This window comes from Colius striatus, chromosome 1 (genome assembly GCF_028858725.1).
Source record: "Colius striatus isolate bColStr4 chromosome 1, bColStr4.1.hap1, whole genome shotgun sequence".
Classification (NCBI taxonomy): domain Eukaryota; kingdom Metazoa; phylum Chordata; class Aves; order Coliiformes; family Coliidae; genus Colius; species Colius striatus.
This window is the reverse complement of record NC_084759.1, coordinates 163988284-164009410: the sequence shown is the minus strand read 5'-3', so window position 1 is coordinate 164009410 and position 21127 is coordinate 163988284. Positions and strand designations below refer to the sequence as shown.

The window sequence follows — 21127 nt, the reverse complement described above, 5'->3', positions numbered from 1 at the left end:
GCTATTTTAAAAATAAAGACATTTAATCTATAGATGTGTCTTCATTGCACTAGTTGTTTAGGCTACATAGAAGCATAGAATTGTTTGAGTTGGAAGGGACCTTACAGATCATCTCATTCCAACCCTGCAGCCCAGGTTGCTCAAAGCCCCATCTAGCTTGGCCTTGAACATTTCCAGGGATGGGATATCTACAGCTTCTCTGGGCAACTTGTTCCAATGTCTCATCACCCTTACAGTGAAGAACTTCTTCCTTATATCTAATACAAGTCTATCTTTCTTAGTTTCAAGCCAGATACTCCCTGTCCTGTCACTATACATATCCTTGTAAAAAGCCTCTCTCCAGCCTTCTTGTAGGCCTCTTTAGGTATTGGAAGGTTGCTAAAATGTCACCTTGGAGCTCTTTTCTGGGCTGAACAGCCCTGACTCCTTAAGCCTGTCTTCACTGTCTTCACTTAGCCTTTGTGGCCTTCCTCTGGACCCACTCCAAAAGGTCCATGTCTTTCCTGTGTTGGGGACCTCAGGACTGAATACAGTACTGCAAGTGGGGTCTTGCAAGAGTGGAGTAGAGGGTGAGAATCGCCTCCTTCAACCTACTGGTCATGATTCTTTTGATGCAATCATATGCTTTTTGGTTATTTTGTTTGTTTGTTCAACTGTGTTTTCTCTAAAAAAAAACCCAAAGAAAAACCAACCAGGGATGAGAGGCACTACAGTATAAGGTAGTTTATCATGTAATTGTACCATTTGATTGGCAGGAGCTTTGTGCCTTGTGGCTATGGTTTTAAGGTGTATGGATTTACCAAAAAAGGTTCACTAAATAGTCAGGCTGGACTCTTGCCTCCAATGAGCATTCAACTTGTGGAACTGGAATATTGTCAACGATAAGCCTGCTTGTATCTCTGCCAGAATGATCTCTTGGAAGTATTGGCCTCTGTTCGTTCTGGTGAACCTGATCTTGACATAGTTCTTAGTGTGCTGCACAACTTCTTTTTTTCTCTTTATTTTATTGTCTCTAAGGCCCTTGAGGGAAATGCTGAAAATTCAGAGCAGCTGTAATCATGAACAGACCTTGTTATTATTCTTAAGTTAACTTGTGGGATAGTGCAGGATGTAGGCAATATCTGTTTCCAGACCACAAAACTTGAGAAAGCCTATATGCTTGTATCTGTGAAATAACACTCAAGACAACCTTGAGAGGTGCACACCACAATGGCTTTCTCCCACAGAGGTTAAGCTTAACTGTTCTTTATTCTGGAGGCCTACTATTTTATAACATAAACCACAGCAATTAATTTCATGATCTTACGAGTAAACAGGTCACAGGTGCCTTATTGAATAGATGATGGTGATTTGTGTCAGAGTATCAAAGTAGACTAATCCAATATCATAGTTTTCTTCGTGAAAAGAGAAATGACTACTAATGGATCTGCTCTAACACTTGGATACCATAATGCAGCTTTAGTGGCTTGGTGACTTCAATGATGAGAAAATCTGTGGTTTAGAACATGTCTGCTCTTTATACTATAATTTCTTTTGTTTGTGTGCGTTTATTTTCTGGACTGTTTTGTCATACTATTGACCATTATCTTTAAAAATTATGTTTTGTATTTAAATTTTGTTTTATGATTGACATAATTGATTTTTAATGAAATCTTCTCACATTAAAATCAGAAATACTTTTGGTTGTTTTTCTTTTTTACTTTCACTATTCAAATATTTTCTATTTATATGCCTTCATTGTTAGTGACTTTACTGTTGGCTATGTAGATCATGTTCTTTAGGACGCAAGGAAAAGGAGTGAAGCTGTGTTGGGGCAAGTTCCAATTGGACATTAGGAAAAAGCTCTTCACTCTAACAGCCTCCCCAGGGAACTGGTCACAGCACCAAACCTGTCAGAGTTCAAGGAGTATCTGGATGATATGCTTAGTGATATGGTTCAGTTTTAGGTAGTTTAGGAGTAGGGAGTTGGACTTAATGATACTTACAGGTTCCATCCAATTTGAGTTATTCTGTGATTCTATGATTTCGTAGAACCAAAGCTTGTTTTCCACCTCTCACCTTTTTTTTTCTTTTTAAAGGGCATGGCTAAAGTTCTCTCCTACCTTCCCTTCTGATTTTAGCTTAGGTCTGTGTAATACTCATCCTGATGCCTTTCCAGAGAAGTAATGTGGAGCTTGATGTTCACCCAAAGCCCTTTACAATGTTTTTACAATAAATTTCTACCACTTCCTTACTTCTTGGACGTTGACAACGTTTCTTCCTCAGTCTCGAGACCTGCAGCATAAAGTAGCTGACCACAAAACTCACTGTAACGTTTAAGCGTTCATATTCACCTAGATTGTCTAGTGATAATAGTAGTTGTTTTTCTCAAGTTCCTGGAATTTGGAAATTGTAACTATACATGATTACTCCATTGTGACGCACTGTTAAAATGATTTCTCCCTCCCCTCCTTTTTTTTTTAAGGGACGCAAGAGTGAGGCAGAAAAGTACTTCGTGAAGGCTATTCAGTTGGATCCTACCAAAGGAAACTGCTACATGCATTATGGTACGTTTCAGAAAGATAGAGTTTCCACACATATTCCAGGTTTGCTGTTAATCTCTTCGAGTGATTAAGGATTTGAAAACTGCTACTGGCAAAATATCTTCTTTACAGGGAAAGAAACTAATCTACCATGTATAACTTCATCTCCATTTCAATTTGTTAATCACTGCAGAGGGAGAGGTGAAGATTTTCATAGTTTTCATATCTTTCCCCTGTGAGAGGAATTTCAGTATTGCTGTCTCTCTGGGAAAGGAAAAAAAAAAAAAAAAGTGACTGTTGCCATATGTCAAAGTTTCATGTCCTGGAATAGTATTAACAGTTTTGGCCTAACTTTGCTGTCTGCTGGTGGGTGGGCAAATAGAAGTGATACTTTAGTGTGCATGAGTCCTATATGCTGAAGTATCTGCTTTTTGCTGAAGACTTATGGGATTTATATCTACCTTCCTCCCAGCATTTTCATGTCTTGAAGTGGATTAGTATTACAAAAGATTTTGACAAACTGGCTATATCTTTGTCATACTAAGCCACTCGTGCACAAAGCACACAGTTAATTTGAAAGTGCATTACAACTTTGGATTGGTTTTGCTAGATGTGAAAAAATATTTCCAGATATGGTTTGTTCCAAGGAACTCAAAATATTTAACTTCATAGATTAATTATTACTGTATTTTAAAGTTGATAATAGATAAATCTAAAAGTATAAACTGTATAGTCCATATTAGAAAATAAGTAGTAGTAAGGAAGTTATTTAGGGAAGAAGGTAGAAAACCACAAGCATACCATATTTATCTTTGTATATTGTATATTTTCTCTTCTGATTCTAACTAGTAAATAAAAAAAATGAGTGACCAGAAGGGTAAATTAATCTCATGTAATAACCATGTTTTTACTTTGTGTGATATCTTTGTCTGAATTGCTCACATTGTATTTCTATGTGGTCCTATGCAGCATAAAATTCTGTATCTTGGACTCCTAGAACAGATGCATGCATTGTTTCTTAGAACGTCATGATATTTAAGTGGATGCAGCCCAGTGTTGCAGTATTTTGCATTATGGATCATTGCAGCTAGTCACCATGTGTTTTATTTATGCCTGATACAGATACATACCTCTATACAGATGTACAGATACATCTGATAGAGGTATTTGTGCCCATAAGCTCCATTATCTTTATTGGATATAAGTATAGTTGGTGTCTCAAGATAATGAGGAAAAGTTGCAGCGAATTGTTTCTTAAAATCCTACTCAAGACCCTTCCAAACGTTGTTATGAAAAAATTTGTCCTCAGTTACTAGGAAGTCTTATTTGCATACAAATTCAAAATTAAGTCTCAACAATCCATCCCAGTAGTTGAGATTATGATTTTGTATATTTTATGACAGATCTAGACTTTTTTCCTTTTCTCTCATTACTTCAAGTTGCCTGCCTTTTCCTGCAGTATTTCCTCTGTATCATTTTCATATGGTCTATAAACTGAAAGTTATTCAAATCTGTTTATTAATATAAAGTTAAAAAGAATTCCTTTACTGTGTCAGAAGTTCAAAAAGTGGTTTCTGTATCCTTGTGCAGAGATCATTATTGTAATGTAAGTGAGATTCTGACCAGCAGATTAGCAGTGGTGGACGACATTTTGTCACTCTTTGAAATTAACAGTGCAGTCAGATAGCTGAAGGGTTATAGACACAAGAACATTCTCTATGTTGGTCACTAGGTCTCTGTCATGGAGTATGCACAGAGTATACCTACTGAATGCAGGTAGATTGTATAACTTCTGATGATCTCACAAAATTCAGTGACGTTACTCCATGTTTATATCAAAGTAGCTATGAGAAAGATGATTTACTTCTACCTGATTTATATGTCTGTGCATAGTACAGGTGACCTGAAAAGCTTGTCATTTCAGGCACAGGATTTTGTAAAATTTAAAATAAATTATTCTTGCTTTTCCTTCCTTGCCTTTTCCTTTTTTTCTTTTTCTCTTTCATTTTTCCCTTACACTTATTTCTTGTATTGATCAGGATTCTGTAGTGTGTGTTACCAGGGATATTGGAAATATTACACAGGAATCCCTAGTGAACACTTTTGATTTTGTCTCTCCATCTCATTTAATTTGTTTTAGCACCTTGTCATAAGTACAGTGTACACCCTATATGGCAAGAGTTAAGCAATGAGGAAATACAGACATATTTTACATGTATATCTTAGAGATTACTTATTTCTCAGGATGAAGATGTTGGAACAGAGAATAAAATAACTTGGCATCAGCCCTAAAAAACACATACCTCATGGAACAGCCAAATGAAATGCGTGGTCAGTTGGGATGCAACATTGTGTTGATGGAGTAGCAGAAATAAATGGACTGAAGATTTTCTTCCAAGTGCACATGGATGCACACACTTATAACTTGTGCTCTCAGGATTTGCAGATGTTCTTTTTGACTTCTAACCTTTGCACTTTTTTTTTGATCTCTCAGGAAAAACTGTCAATATACTCTGTCTTTACATTTGTATTATAATGTGATTAAATTCAAGGCTTAAGCCAAAGTAATTTTTAGATATGATTTTATGTAGGAGTCAGGTTATTTTATCACATGAAAATTTGTAGAGGTGAAGTTTCATGATTGCTCCCTGGATATTAACACCACATTTCTCTGATCAAGCTAATGTTACAATTACTTTTGTATAGGTAATTTCCTGGCTTTGGATTTCAGTGTGTTTAGGTTTAAAACAGTGTTTCTCTCATTTATTATGTTTGGACATGTCTGAATGGACAACTAGTGGAAAAGTTGAAGAGATATACATCCCTGTACACTGCTGATATAATGCCACTTTGTTTGATACAATGGAAAGTGGTTTAACTCTAGTGAAGAGGGAGACTCTTCCTAACCTATCTTCCTCTGTTAAATGCGTATGGTTAGGTTGAATGAATCCAACTGTCAATCTGAGAAACCACAGAGCGATACCTAGGAGTGTGAATCAAGTTCAAAAAAATTTTCATATGAAGAGTATTTTAAGGACATATTAGCATCTAAACAGTCAGTAAATAATATTTTTTAACTAATAAGCCAAACATTAGTTTGGCAGATTCAGACATTCAGCCAGGCCAGACCAGTGCTGTTATGCTGAAGAGGTAATTTAGTTTTGGATATCCACAAAGGAAGTAAAGATCTCCTATTTCCATCTGCACTAAGGCTCTATCAGGATTAGTTGCAGAAAGATTCTGTATAAAATTTGTGAGTGGACAGTTATGAGTTTAAATACTGAAGTGCTTGTTTGAAAAAGTAACAAAACCAAATTCCTCAGTATCTTTTCTTTAAGATGGCTGATAGGAAGCAGTGTAGTTGATGAGTTTGAAGTTGTTGAAGGCTTTGTGTAATATCTTTTCAATAACTAAACAAGCAAACAAATGAAAAAAACCCATAAATCTACAGTGAAATTTGTTGTGCAAACATTTCACCTCCAAAACTGTCTTAGTTCCTGTATCATTTTCATTTTAAAAGCAAATCCAAAAAAACACCACTAAAGCAGGTTTAATTTTACTTGTTTGCTAAAAATTGGGTTTGCTACCAGCCCTCTTAAAGTACATGTAGAGGCCTCTCTCTAACAGAATGAAAATGAAGTGTGGGGAAAAAAGTGAGAGCGAGACAGGACGAGTGAGGTTTCAAGATACATGTATACACATAGGTCTGTCCTCCCTTACATTTGTAATGGCTTAATTGGACTGGGGAAGTCTAGAGCTCAACATGATGTTCAAATTAACTCTGTTTTATTAATTACCATTGAGACCTTCTTTTAAAATAGTTTCATTTGAATAATACATAATTTCTAATAATGAAATTGTTTAATAATTCCTTTTTTATTACAAAAATGGATTATTCTCATTAGATTAATTATGCATTCACTTAATTAGGCCATTTACATTCATCATCTGCCTTTTTCAGTGCATTCCCAGTTATAGATTTAAAACAAAATAAAAACCACATTGTCAGATTAGGTAAAGCTGAAACATAGTAACTACATTTTTATTGAAGGAAGAATAGATTAACATATCCCCAAACAGTTAAACTATTTAAAAAAAAATCTTTTATTTTTTCATTTATAATAACTTAAGAGTCATTTTCCTTGATTTTTCTTTTATTATTTGAGGTTTTCTTTTACAGAAGTTTTAAGTTGTTAACCACTTGTTATTTTTTTCACTTTCGTACTAATTTTTTCTAAACATTGTTTCAGCACAGGACTTTTAGTCCTTTTTGATATCTAAATTTCCACCTGAGTCTTGAGAGCCTTTGTATCTATCTAGCCCTCAAAGTTGCTTTACCATTTCTAAGTCCCAGCCTGGAAATGGATTGGAATTGCTTTTGAATTTATGTTTCAAGACAAATTTCATTGAAATGTGATAGCATTGGATTTTCAAGCACCATTTTTTTTTCAGTCTTTAAGTCATACACTTTCATGTGTTATTATGAAAATTTATAGGTGTTTACAGATGTGCATTCAGTTGTGTTGTGTTGTATTTAGAATTTTTCCATGAAGTCAGATTGTTCACAGTGCTGGAGTAAAGTGTCTTTGTTCTTCATTGCCTGAAGAGCAGTCTAGGTAGACTTTATTATTCTTTCCTATAGTTAAAGAAAATATGAAGAAAACAGTATAATAATGCAAAAAAAGGTCAAATTTTGATTAATAATAATAAGAAATATCACCTATGATCTAGAAATCAAATCTTACTCCTTTCTTCGAGATAGTTTTATGACAATAAAAGAAATGTTACCCTATTTTATAGGAAAGCAAGTTTTTGTCTTTGTTCCTGAAATGTATAACACTTACTATACAATCCACAATTCTAGTGAATGAATTGTCTTTCTGACTGACAGGTTAGCTAAATACAGTATATGGTAACTAAAACAGAGTGCATGGAACTGCTTTCTCAGGAATACCAGGTGCTGTATGGTGATTATATGTTGAGAAATTCCTTGATGAGATGGGATCAAAGCCAAACAGTTGTAGGATGTCCATTACAAAGTCACTTTTCCAACTTTCCCATTATACACTCCTGAACCTTTCAACAAGTGAAAAGGGATTTTGCCATTTAAAATATTTAATAAATCCTAACATTATATGTATAATGATTTTGTAGGGAAGCTATGAAACAAGTTTGTGATGCTCAAATAGCATATGTTCATAGAACATGTGCTTTTTGGAGGAAAGGTCTTCCTATCTTGAGCATATAGTGCCATCAAATAAAGATCATGATTTTGGACTATGGCTTATACCTTTTCCTACAATATTAATGAATATAATTCCAGGAAGACAGGATTCCTAGACCCAAAACAGGAAGAGAGATCTAACTGGCTTGTAGAAAGACTACATTAAGCTTCTAACCTTTCTGCTCCCAGAACTCTCTCATAACTTCCATTTAAGAAAATCTTCACCTGCTATTAGCACAAAGTGTTCCTTACTTCCAAACTGAAACTGAAAAAGAATATACCAGAAACTGAGCTATTCTGAAGAATACACCAATTTGAAGTCTTGTTTGGGATTTTGGTGTTAGCTGTGAATAACAAGTGTTCAAAGGCATATATACCTAAATTATCTAATAGTCTATTTTGTTGCTCTCTAGTCTGTTGATGTCACACAACATTAAAAGAAGATTATTAAAAACCACTATAGTGACTATTTGTTCCAAACTCCCTTTAAAATCAATCACTGAAGTGGAATGCTATGGAGTATTTCCAGACAAGCTGGGATGCTGACCCTAAACACTGTGTAATTTCTATGTTTCTGACTATTCATTTGAGTTTATCCCTAAATCTGATCATTTTGACACAACAAACACATGGCTGACTCTGCTTCCTCAGCACAATATACTAGACTGGTCAAGAGATGTGATATAGAAATGACAGATCAGAGATAGGGCTAGAAATGAGATTTCATGCTTCTTTCATGTTACCATAATTTGAGGTTTCTTTAGGAAAAAGTCTATGGCACAAACAACTCTGGAGACTTTTTTGTTAATAATCATATGTTTTGACCTATGAGTGCCATCTCACTATGAGGATTTTTTTAAGAAATCGCATGGAACTGCTACAAAAGTGCTGATGTATAATTCTTTGTCATCCAAATTTCACTTTTCCAAAACTTATACCTCACCAGGTATCTGGGAAATGATATAGGGTTCAGAATCTTCCTTAGTGTTTATAAAACATGAAGTCCTTCGTGTTATATGCTTTTACCATTGTTGGTTTTTTTTTTTTTTTTTTAATGAGAGCTTCCAGTGATCCAGATGGGATCAAAAGTTCAGTTGTCAAGTCCCAAAGGCTTGCAATTTAATTTTTTCTCTGTTATGTCTGGTCATGCTGTGGATGACATCCAATGGTATATTTAGCACAACTGCAACAGAAGGAAGAAAAAGGCTAATAGAAGATTTTTCCAGGCCAGTGCATAGACTGATGTTGCAGCACCCACTAGCTTGCATAGTCTTCCTTTATATTTTATTTGCATGGAATAATCTTCTTCATGGGAACCAATTGATAAAGTCCTCAAAAGCACTTACAGCAAGAAAGCCAGAGAAAAACTTTCTATAAAGATGAGTGGAATATAACAAGTGGCAAAACAAACCGAAATACTCTACCATCTAGATGATCCTAATATAAGTTCTCTTTGCTTGCCCTGTCACATCCTACATATTCAGCAAAAAATTGTCTAAACAGACCTGGAAAGCAGGATCTTTAAGGAAACTTTTGCTTGCTCTAGGAACTGCTCATTCACAGCCAATAGATCTATTTTGAAACTCTTAAAGGAAATAGTTACATTAAGTCATGTCTTTTGACTTGACATTTTGCAACATTTGTTAATCACCTGAAACACTTTGGAAATGAAGAGAAGATATCTCTTCTCATTTCTTCTACAAAATGCTATTAGAATTTTCTGTTCAGAAATCTCTGTTTACATCTGCTCTTTTGCTTTGCATTGCCACAGCAGAGTTTAATGATGACAGAAAGTTGATGATGACATCAGTGGTGGTTCTGCTCATGCCAGCAAGAATGTAGTTTAGAACTCAAGACATGATCTTATAGCCTTACTGTGTGCTTCAAAGACAAGGCATGATGTGTTGGGTCAGACGGAAGCCTATCCCTTTTCTGGTTTCTATTGAAACTTGAAATGCTTTGAAAGCACCAACAAATATCCTGCTTCAAATACTCGATATTGAATGTGCTGAAAGAACGTCTAGTGAAGTTTATTATAAACAGATTTGACAGTTGAGTCTATGGTTTTGATATAGCCACCCTTTATGCTAATATAGTTGTTTAAACTGTTACCATGGAAGGAGAAAACTCTTTTGAAGAGGATAGGATGCAGAAGACTTGGTGACAAACGTATATTAAAAGAAGCAAATGTTAACTGTTTCCTATTATGGTGGGATTAGAAGCTTTTTCTTTCTCATTCTGAAGGTACTCAGATTTGCTTGGATTACTAAAGGTATCAGGATAGAATCATAAGTCATTGAACTCTGAGTAAGTGCAGAACCAACAGCATTCTGAGAACGTTCAAAGTGGCTTTTTTTCAAAAGCAGCAGTAGCACGATGAGCTATTTCAGAAACCTACTCTGTTCTGCTGCAGATTGCCTTTGAATGTTTGCCAGCAAGCAAAAGAGAGAACATTTCAATTAAAGAATGATTGGTGCAACTTGCACTTTTATCCAGTAAAATAAAAGCTTATAGTACCTGTAGGGAATAGTTGAGTCCATTCTAGAGGAAGGCACTTTTGTGCTCTGAACATAAAAGATTGTTACACACAGGCATATCCTAACCAATTAATACTTTTCATATTACAATAAAGCAGCAGAACTACAAATTTAATGTATGACTTTTAAATTGGTGTTGGCACGTGTCTTAACAAAATACTTTACAAATGCTCATGGTCATTTTAGAGAGGCAATTATACAGGATGGAGAGCTGTATGCTTTCATCTGAGTAGGTGAGTACTTGTTTAAAATTTTGAAAGAGGATGAAAATGAGGGGTTTTTTAACTCTTAGAAAACTAAGAGTTTAAATTACATAAATATTTATAGCATACTTTTCAGTAGGTTGCATATATTGCCTCAATTTTGGTTTTTTTTTTTTGTCAAATATAGATTCAAAAGCAAGACTTGCAAGAAAAAATAAGTTTGAACAAAGCTGTAGGTATAGAATTTGTTCCCCCTTTGCTATTTCTAATGCTAAGAGGATAGTGAAGTATTGAATTGATTCCCTGCTGTCAAAGGTCTTTCAAGAGTCTCAGCCATGCATTTACGCTTAGTTCTGGTAATGAGAAATATACTTTCCTTGAAGAGGGAATATCTGAGATTCAGAGTTTTTAGAAAGCTGCTTGCTCACAAGGTGTTTCTGATTCCAAAAAACAGTCAGGCTACCATAATTTATGTTGGTAAGAATTGGAGTCACGACACCTGTAATAAGAAAGCTGGGTATGTGATATTGGGCAGTGTCTCATAAATCATGCGGTTTGCCAGCTACCTGTCATAAGAAAAAATCCTACATGTAAATTTAGACCTACACAAGTAGTTTGTGGATCCAGAGGCTTGTAGATCAGACCTTCTGATCCACCTGCAACACCTTGCCAATATTCTGCCCTGCTAGTTCTCGTCTCTTGGGAAAACATGTCTTTATGGATTTGACAAGAAAAGTTCAGAAGTCTGTTTTTTCATTAAGAAAACGCAGCAGTAAGTAAACTGCCAATCTAGTTCATTCTTGTATGAATTTGGTATATTGTATTAAAAGGAAGGGCGAGTAATGTTTTCAAAATGGGATTTCTCTGCTTAGGAGCCTTAAATTAAATTTAGATATGTGAATAAAATTAGTCTGCCTTTCAAGGAAAGTTGGCAAATCCATTCTAAATTGAAAATTTCCACCTTTTACTGGGTTTGAGTAGGATGGAATTAACTTTTTTCATAACAGCCTGGATGATGCTGTGTTTTGAAATTGTGGCTAAAACAGCCTTGATAACACACTAATGTTTTGGACGTTGTTGAACCGTGCTTGAAGAGCATCAAGGCTTTCTCTTTTTCCTTGTCAGATCCCAAGCTATTAGGCTATGGACAGGTAGATGACTGGGAGAGGACACAGCCTGGGCAGCTGACACAAACTGGCAAAAGGGATTTACCAGATTCTAATGTCATGTTCAGCAATAAAGGGTAGACAAGGAAGAGGGATTTTGTCTTCTGAGGTGGCCTTTCTTTGGAAACTGGCTAGGCTTCACTTCATGTGTGAGTGATTTCCTTCACTTTGTTGATTTTTTATTGTTTTGGGTTTTTTTCCATCTTTCTTTCATCTATTAATCTGTCTTTGTCTTAATCACGGAGTTTTCTTTTGTTCCTGGAGTGCAGGGGAGTGAGCAGCTGCATGAGTGTTTTCATGTTGGTGAGGGACAACCCACCATACACCTCTATACTCAGATGTTGACTTTTCCATGAGATTGAGAAAGCAGCAGTCAATTATATTTATAGCCTATCCAATTATGGAAATGCTTTGATTAAATCACTTCTACTCAGGCAGTGAGTAAACCGATTACAGAGTGTTTCCTTCTCTTGTTTGCAGTCAGTATTCTGTAAGAGTTTGGATTTAAAGCATGTAAAATCAGTTTCAAGAGGGTGCTTTTTATCACTTGCTGCCTTGCTCACTCAGCATGAGTTACTACCACTGTTATTAACACCTCCAGTACAGGGGAGAGACTTGTTTATGGGAATGCACAGTCCTAGAAGTTTCTTTTCTGAATAACTGAACATCTTACTAGACTGGTGTCATGCAGTACTAAAACTTGGTTTTAGTAAACTTGTGTAATCCAGTAATAAAGGCAATGTCTTAATATGTTATGCAAAATAAAAAATCCTGTCATAGAGACACTTTTTATAGACCTAGTAGTAAATGGAGAGGGAATCCTGGTTTTAACAATTTAAAACTTCAATTTGGAGTTCTTGTTAGCATTTTTGATGTATCAGTATAGGCTAATGGAATATTTGCAGCCAAAGTCCTAGAAAAACAATTAATAAAGCCAAGCTTTTAACTAAAGAATCTATCAGTGTATTTACTTTTCAAAAAATATATATAATGTTGTCCTGCTCTAAACTAGACTCCTTGTAGAAATATGAACATATAGGACTTTCATATCTTCAGTATATGTTGATCTTATGGACCTCTTAAACACCTAAGAATAAACCTAGTGTGTTACTTAAGAGCACCAGTAAACTATTAGTATTCATTTGAGATTATTTCCAGTAATGTTATATTTTTAGAAATTACATGGATGAAGTTCAAATATTTTACTGTTTAATAAAATCAATCTAAAATCAAGAAATTTGTTGATTATGTCACATGAAGTAGAATGTTTTAGTTACATTTGATGTCATGAGGGGTAGTTATAAATATATGTATGATGAGATTTCTGTTGAGCTTCAGCATTAAATATTTCATATAGAAAACTAGAAGTATGTTTCTGAAGATCTATCTTGAAAAGCTCTTGAGTGGCTTTTATTGAAGACAATAATGAGAGTTTTTTTCTCATGTAACTAGTTAGCTTAATGACCAGTTGACATTATTCTTAAATTCTAAGATGCAAAATATTTTTCCTATATTATGTATATTTTTAAAATCTTCTTTAATGTTCATTATGTTTTGAAATCTAAAAGGTTATGTTCTCCTTCTTCCCCATGACTGGATGTATCAATAGTACATTCAGTCACTAGTGTCTCATTCTGCTACTCCATATTTTAATGAACTAAAAACCTTTAACGTTAACGATTTAAGACTGTTTTGCTTTAGCATGGGCCTAAGGATTAGGGATACTGTTTTAGTTTATTTGTTGGAAGAGTTGGAATACTAGTTGGTCAAGATTTTTTCAAAGATTTATCTTTAAAGAAAAGAGGAATTTAGCCCAAGTGTGATACAAACTGACTGTTGTAGTTGGTAGATTAACTTGTCTGAGAATTTTCAGATTTATATCTCACTTTGTCCTGCTACATATAAGGCATACTCATATGTCATATCCAAAGGAAAAAAAAAAAAAAAGAAAGAACTTTGTAGGTTTTGTCAACATTTTTTTTCCTTCATAAGAGACTTCTATTAATGGCTGAAGTGATGGTTTCTACTTCTGAAGGCAAATTAATTTCTTATGATCTAAACTGTTCTCAAACTGTTTTATTTTTATTTTTTTATTTGTTCTTTGTGAGAGAGCCTTTCTGGAAATCATCTGTTTCTGGACACATTGAACACAATGCATCATAATGCATGAAAGGATGGCATATATTAGTCTGTGGATGTAGCAAGCAAACCTTATACTATGAATGCAGAAGAGCACCTGAATGTTTTTCCAAGATTTTTGCAGATCTGAATGACTACTGGTCACTCTCTGAGTAAATAATCTGGCATCTCTTGCTAAATTTCAGTGTATCCACAGAAAATGCAATGAGCTAGGAAAGCTGTCTTTCATCACTTTTGGCATTGAGATAATTCCTTTTGTGAACATGTTTATTAGACCAAAACATTGCTGGATTCAGTATATTTTCTTCATAAGTGTACAGTGAGCATGTAAGTAACAGGGAATGCATGAAGAAAGGAGTTAAGAAAAAAAGAAAATCCCTCAACATGAGAGGAAATAATTTGCTCATGGCATATTATTCCTAGAGAGGCCTCTGGCCAGTAATGGCTTGATGGACTTCTGATTGAGTGACCTTACTGTACAAAGTAAGATGAAAAAGAAAGGATGGGATGCTGTAATGTATAATCGCAATACTTTATAGCGTTTCCAAATATAAGATTATGCAGACATAGATTCTAGGTGGCCAAAACCCTTTGAAAAGTCCTTGATCCAAAAATAACATGTTTTACAAATTAGGTGTGAAAAAATCATTAAAAGAAGCAGAAATAATGTGGTTTAAGTACTTTCCAAAGCGTTTATTGTTGCTCTTATTCAAAGGAAAGCTCATTTTTATCAAGTTCTAATTGTTTTATGGGTTTTTTTGAAACTACCGTACTTTGGTTAAAGTTTGGTTAATGCTAAATTATTCATTCTTTTCAGTTTTAACTTGATTTCATAATTGTGATAGTGTCATTTGTAAAAATTCAGTCACTTGATTTTAGCCATCTACTACTTTAAGTGAAAGTTAAACATCATGTAGAAAACTTTTAAAAAGCTGTTGTGATTCTCCTAGTGTTTCTGAAATCCATGATGAAATGCTAATTCATCAAGGTATATGTATATATACTTGTTTTAAAGCAAAGTAGCTTTTATAAAGCTAAAGAAATATTTTTGTATGTATATATGTAAAAATTGCATATTTTTATGTAATGTTGAAATATACATTTAAAATGTGAATTTATTTACTTTTTATTACTATTATTTTCATTTTGCTTTGAGCAAGTGAAGATCAACATATAGGCAGAAGGGCAGGTTTTAAGTGGCAGGCTTCTGGGAGTACTATTTCTTGATGGTTGAGTTTTACTGCATTATTCTTGTTTTGTTCTGCAAGTATTGTAGATAGTTATAGCCTCTTGTATTTATTTTTTTCTATATTTACAACATTTTGAAGATACTAAAAAACAGCAGATTGCCAAATAAGTAAACATCGAATCTGAGACATCTGAGGGGTTTTTGTTGAGTTTTTGTTGGCAATTCTATTTTCCTAACTATTGTCTGAATTGTTATCCATCAGTTGTTTTCTGTGAGCTCATGTTTGTGCACTCTATTGCAGGTCAGTTCCTTCTAGAGGAATCCCGCCTGATAGAAGCAGCTGAGATGGCAAAAAAAGCAGCTGAACTTGATAATACAGAATTTGATGTAATTTTCAATGCAGCCCATATGCTCAGGTTAGTGGTTTTTCATCTGCCGTGCTTAATTTTCCTCCCTTCTTTTGGAGGAAAAGTCTTTACAGCCTTTGCTTACACTGGGTTCCTTTTAAAGCCCGGCAACTCTTTTGAATAGTTCAATATTGCTAATAAGATAAAAAGAATCAGACTGAAGCTGTTACAGAATTTAACACTTTCTGTTTGTAATTTTCTATGCATTATCTCATAATTTCTTACCTTTAAAACTTCTGTTGCTCAAAGCAGGCAAGCCTTTTTGCTTGCATACAAGAGGAAGTATTTATTTTGTAAAGAAACTTCTGAAGGATTTCCTTTCAGCTGAATTTTAAAAATTCAGGAAACATAATAACTGAAAATATTAGACCATATTTCTCCTCTGGATGTATATGAGGATATTGAAAATATCACATTTTAAGTTAATATCCATAGGGAACACGACAATAATTAGAAATCTAAATATTCCCAGGCTAATGATGGCTTTGAGACTCATAGGAGCACTTAGCAATATTATCAGAATCTGTGATTTAAAATGTTGTCTTATATTTCATTCTGTTCTCGAATCTGTATAGAATGAAATTTTAGACTTGATTTTACTTATAAAGCTATACAACTTGGATATTCAGTAACATTAAGCTTCTGCCTGAACATTATCATTAAACTCACATTACTGTAATGGGTATCCTCCGTGCTTATTTCTAGGATAACTACCTAATTATTGTCTATTGTCCGCTTAACAGCTATAAGGATACTTGATTTCATTTAGCTTGTATCTATGCTTAGAAAAATGCATGAAAAAGGAAATGAAAATATACTTCATTAGCACAAAACAATTGAGGTAATTTCTGTGGTGAAGATATCTCGTTTGTCTATTTATACTTTTAACATTTAGGATATGAAGTGAAAGGAAAAAAAAATTATATTAAAGAGAAGGTGGAATTGGCTTCAGCCAGGTGACCTGCATTTCAGAATGAAGGTTTCTATACCAGGATTTTGAAATAAGCCCCAAAACACCCCTTGAGAAATACCTCTCACTTGTAGATTAGAAAGGAAACCAATACAAATGGTTCACTGGCAAACAGCAGTTTATCGTGTCACAGGTCTATGAGCCATTTTAAGGATCTTTCCCTCCCCTGGATTATTTTCTGAATGATATCTCTCAAGGTAGAATTCAGTAATTTGAAACATTTAGATTAATCAAGCAAATTCATAGATAGAAGCCCAGCAAGTTGGGCATGAAAGCTGAATCCAGGAAGGTATACAGTGCCTCAGAATTCTTCTTTCAATGAGTCTGATGTGTGCTGTGGAAGATGGTTTAATGATGTTATTGCAGGCATTTTAAAATGTGGTGTTATAGATCAATACTGTTTTGAGAATAGGTTTAATAAACCTCTTCCTTTCTGTGAGCACTGAGTAAAGCATCTGAAGTCTTAAAAGCACATGTCTTTACGTGGCAATATGAGTATTTTTTCACTCTCAGAATAAAAGCTACATTACTATACTGTACATCAACCATGATTACCCTGCTTGGTCTCATTGGGAGTGGACATTTTTGGGGAGGTTTTGACCATCAGTGAGCTCAATGATTCTAAACTACATTCTCTATTTTAGCTTTAAGCAAAAAACCAAAAACTTTTAAAAAACAAAAGAACTCACCAAACCAAAACCTTTAAAAACAACAAAAAAGATCTGATGATTTAGTTTAGCTAGAATCCTACTGTGCTCCTTTGGGATATCCAGTTTGTCTAATTTGTTACTTAAATACTCAGCTTTCTTTATGGAAGATCATAATGTCTTCCTAATATGTTCTGGGAGTCTAAAGTGGTCCGGAGGATTTAGCAAGAGTCAAGGTGGCAAACCTAAATTTGATGCTGCCAAGTATTTGCTTAAAACCACGTGTGTTACGATCTGACTGATTATTTGCTAAAAGGTTATGGTTCTGTTGTCTGCCTTTGTTCACTGCTTTACTTAGCAATTTATTCAACATACATAATGCTTACATAATAGCTGTTGGACAAGGGGAACTTCATACATTAGGACAAAGTAGCTACAGATACATCATGATCCTGTGGGACTTCAGAAAAAGCTGATTTTCAGGATATTTAGAATCATGGAGAGCTGTGATGATTCCAAAAGAATAGCAGATACCAAGGTATAAAGGAGGAAGGAAAGAAGGGAATACACAGACTATCATGGAGTGACACAAGTAGAAATTGTGGATGCTAAAGATAATCATAAATAAAAGCTAAAATTATTAAATATAATAGTTTCAGATAGGTGGCCAACTGTTTTTTCCGTATCAGAGAGAGCTGAAAGAGCTGACTGGTAAGAAGTTTGAATGTATTGCACAGCTGTGATGTAGGAAATACATTCTAGACATTCACAGGGCATGAAAGTGAATTGAATGAGAAAGAAAGCATGCATTTTAAAGATATTCTGTGGAATAAGAGACAAAATTTATATTCCTGTGGATGATATAAGATTTCCAAAATGACTGGGAGGTAATAACAGCAGCTTAGTGTTTTGGTGTAGATTCTAATAGGATTTTCAGGGCAAATACTCTGCTAGGTGATATACAGTTGAATTAGAAAGGAATCATATTTCCTTCCTGTCATACTCCTGTTTTGCACCCACATAGTGTCACAAGATTCAGAAACATGTAGACATTTCATGTGAATTGCAGGAAAAGTGTTTCAAATTGAGGTTGGAGCTGCTTTGGATGGAAAACAATCACAAAATTCCCTGCAGGTTCAGTTTCTTTTTCGACTCTAGTGATAAAATATATTCCCTTTTTTAAATTGCTTTACTCTCTCAGAAAAAAAAAAAAAAAGGGGGTAAAATTCAACTTAAATAAAAATTAACAAGTTTTAAAAATTTTGAACTAGGAGGCTGCATTTTTGTCTGTGTGTGCTTTGGTTTTTTCTCTTAAATTTGCAGAATAAGCGTTAACTGTGTCCAAATGTCAGGTATCCCAACACTGTTTACTACTTCTATTTGTGACTAAATCTGAAGCTGAAGTAAAGAAAAAAACCCTGAGTTAGTTCTGTTTGCATTATTGAGAGACATCCCTGTTACACATAGTATTATTTTTTGCCTAGATGATTTCTGTAGGATCCTGATAATGCAGTGACAGATGAATCAAGTCATCTGCAATAGGGATGAGATGTCAGATAAATGTAATTGATTTCTTTACAACAGTCTGGTAACTTTTAACTTACGTTCTACTTGCCTGTAAAATTTATTTTCTCAACAAATTTCTGGACAGCTAAATTCAGTCGTGATGTAGCTGTTTGGGTGGTTCTTGAAACAGTGACTGACCATGTACTTAACTTCTGTAGTATTTGCTATGCCCTTGCTTATAGCAGTTTGAAGCTTTTCAGCAAAACTAGATACATTTTATTAATATGTAGTGAAGCATGTATTTTTAATGCATTAGAGTGACTGTAACCTTAGTGACTGAGTCACATATTAACAGTGCTAAGTTTCACTTGGTAGTTGTATACTGAGGTGAGCTGCCATGAGACAGGATTCCTGTGATCTAGGTGATGATTACTTTTAGAATGAGGAATGGCAGTGTGGTGACACAACCATCCTAATTAGAAACAGAAAAAGAGCTTTGCATTGTCTGCAAATGAAAACGCATAGGAAGAAGAGCTTTGCTTAAAAGCACATTTTGTAGAAATAATTGTGGTTTTTTTCACAGTTCTATAAGTAAGTTGTTGTGGGAAACACTCATATTGCATGAAATTATAGCATGTTTATTGTCTATTTGAAAACAGAAGTCTAAATTAAAGCAATACTACATGATATGGATTTCGATTTTCAGTGAATTTCTTTGAAAGTATTTTGGGTCTCCAAAGTACAGACTGTTTGAACATGGAGTGTAGCTGCTGGCACAGTCTCATAGATGCAAGTTCACCCTGTGTTATCATCTCAACAGATTTTATTCACTCTTTAATTAGTTTCCATGTGCTTAAATATATATATTGATGTTTGGGTAAACATATAGTCTATGTAAATTTTGTGACTATAAATATGTAAATTTTGTAAATGAAAAATGTGGATAAAGGGTTACATGTATGGAATCTTATTATGATTTTGCTGTGTCTCAAAGCAGTCCATTAATAATGCCAACTACCAGCATTCAGTATTTTAAAATAGGAATCTCTTTAAAGAAAACTACTTTTATAGCTGAGTTGAAATCCATGATTTCACTCCAAAAAAAAAAAAAAAAATAAAGTGTCTGAAACTTTATACCAAGCAATAGGCAGGCTAAAAATAACCCCTTCTCATTCATGTGTTTATGTATCTAAACCTGTCAGCTTTGGTATTGTTTGTGTCTTAAAGCAATATTTTTTCCAGTGATCAACATAGAGACTCAAAATGCATGAATGCTGAATATAACTGAGTGTCAGGAGAACTTAAATGCAATATGTTGTCAAGCTCATTTATGAGGTGTCACTAGCAGTCAGCTGGAACAAAATACAGGGAACTGGAGGGTCAAGTTAGGAAATATGACCGAATAAAAATGAGACTTCTTTGTCTCTTAAAATAAGATAGAAAACTAGGTATTAAGGGGGGAAATCAGATGGTTTTCAAGTTCAATTCTTGTTAACAGATTTAGGATAGCTACTGAAATAAAGCTCGTAATTGTGAATAGGACTCTGTCTTTTCAACATCTTTGCTTCTTTTTCTTCTTGGCTGTTTTATTATCAACATTTTATCTAATGTTTTACTGTAATGTGAATTATATTTCCTTTAGAGATGCCTTTCCATTGTTTGACATTAATCCAAAACCCTTTACTGCTCAGTGGCATAGGGTTACTGCAATTTCCTACCTCTGTGCCTTTAATTTTTCTCAAGGGAAAGCCACTTCAGGGCTTAACATAATGAATTTCTAGTTTAGATTTCCATTGAAAATGGGAATGAGAATTCTGCTGTATCTTAACTAGCGGAACTGTTGCTGAATGTCTCAGGAATGAAACTGGCATTTTCCTGACCAGATTAGTGTGGTGTGCATTCATTTCTCTAAACCGTTTCTAATGGGGAACTATAAATTCAAACTGATTTCGACTTCAGAATTAATGATCCATGTTTCAGATGTACATGTAGGAGAAAAGAAAACCATGTATTTCCACTGGGCTAAAAGAGGGCAGGATTTTAATTTGTTCCATGTTCACATGCCAAGAACACTTTTTGGAAGTGAAATGTACTGTCTGTATTTGCCTCAAGGGTAAGGCACCTTGTTTATTGTACAGTATTTCACCATGTTCAGAAATGCTTTGTTTCCTGATAGTTTTGTGTAAACATGAAGAGAAAAAATAAAAAAAGCTGTAACATGTTTCATTTTATGTGTGTTGTAGTAAATCCTGAAATTTGGAAGTATGAGGGTTTTGTTTTGTTTTTTTTTTTTCAGTTGTTTCAAGTGCTACTAATGCCCAGCAGGAGTGATTCAGAAACAGGTTAAATTAGTATTTTTAGACTAGTTCTAACCATTACAACTACTGAGTTGATGATACACGTGCAAAGTAATTTAAAGCAGTTAACGAGTATAAACCAGGTTCCACTCAGCAAATTTTAGTCAGGAAATGGTGTCAGCTTGCACTTGAATTACGTGAGAAACTTCAAAGGGATTATCCTTTCTCCCTTTCTCCTCCAAAGACCAATAACTGTTAAAATGTGTTGATTTGGATTAATTACCTATTATGTATTATGTGGCTAATGTTCAAAATTTGAG

At 34.4% G+C, this 21127-nt stretch overlaps 1 protein-coding gene across 1 annotated transcript in view; it reads left to right on the top strand.

Annotated features, from left to right (window-relative positions):
- The window catches only part of TMTC2 (transmembrane O-mannosyltransferase targeting cadherins 2), a 252721-nt gene that overhangs the window by 205005 nt on the left and 26589 nt on the right, over nt 1-21127 (top strand). The window contains exons 9-10 of the mRNA XM_062016002.1: nt 2465-2546; nt 15282-15396. Of these exons, the coding sequence (XP_061871986.1) occupies nt 2465-2546; nt 15282-15396 (197 nt within the window). The remainder of the gene's footprint in view (nt 1-2464; nt 2547-15281; nt 15397-21127) is intronic.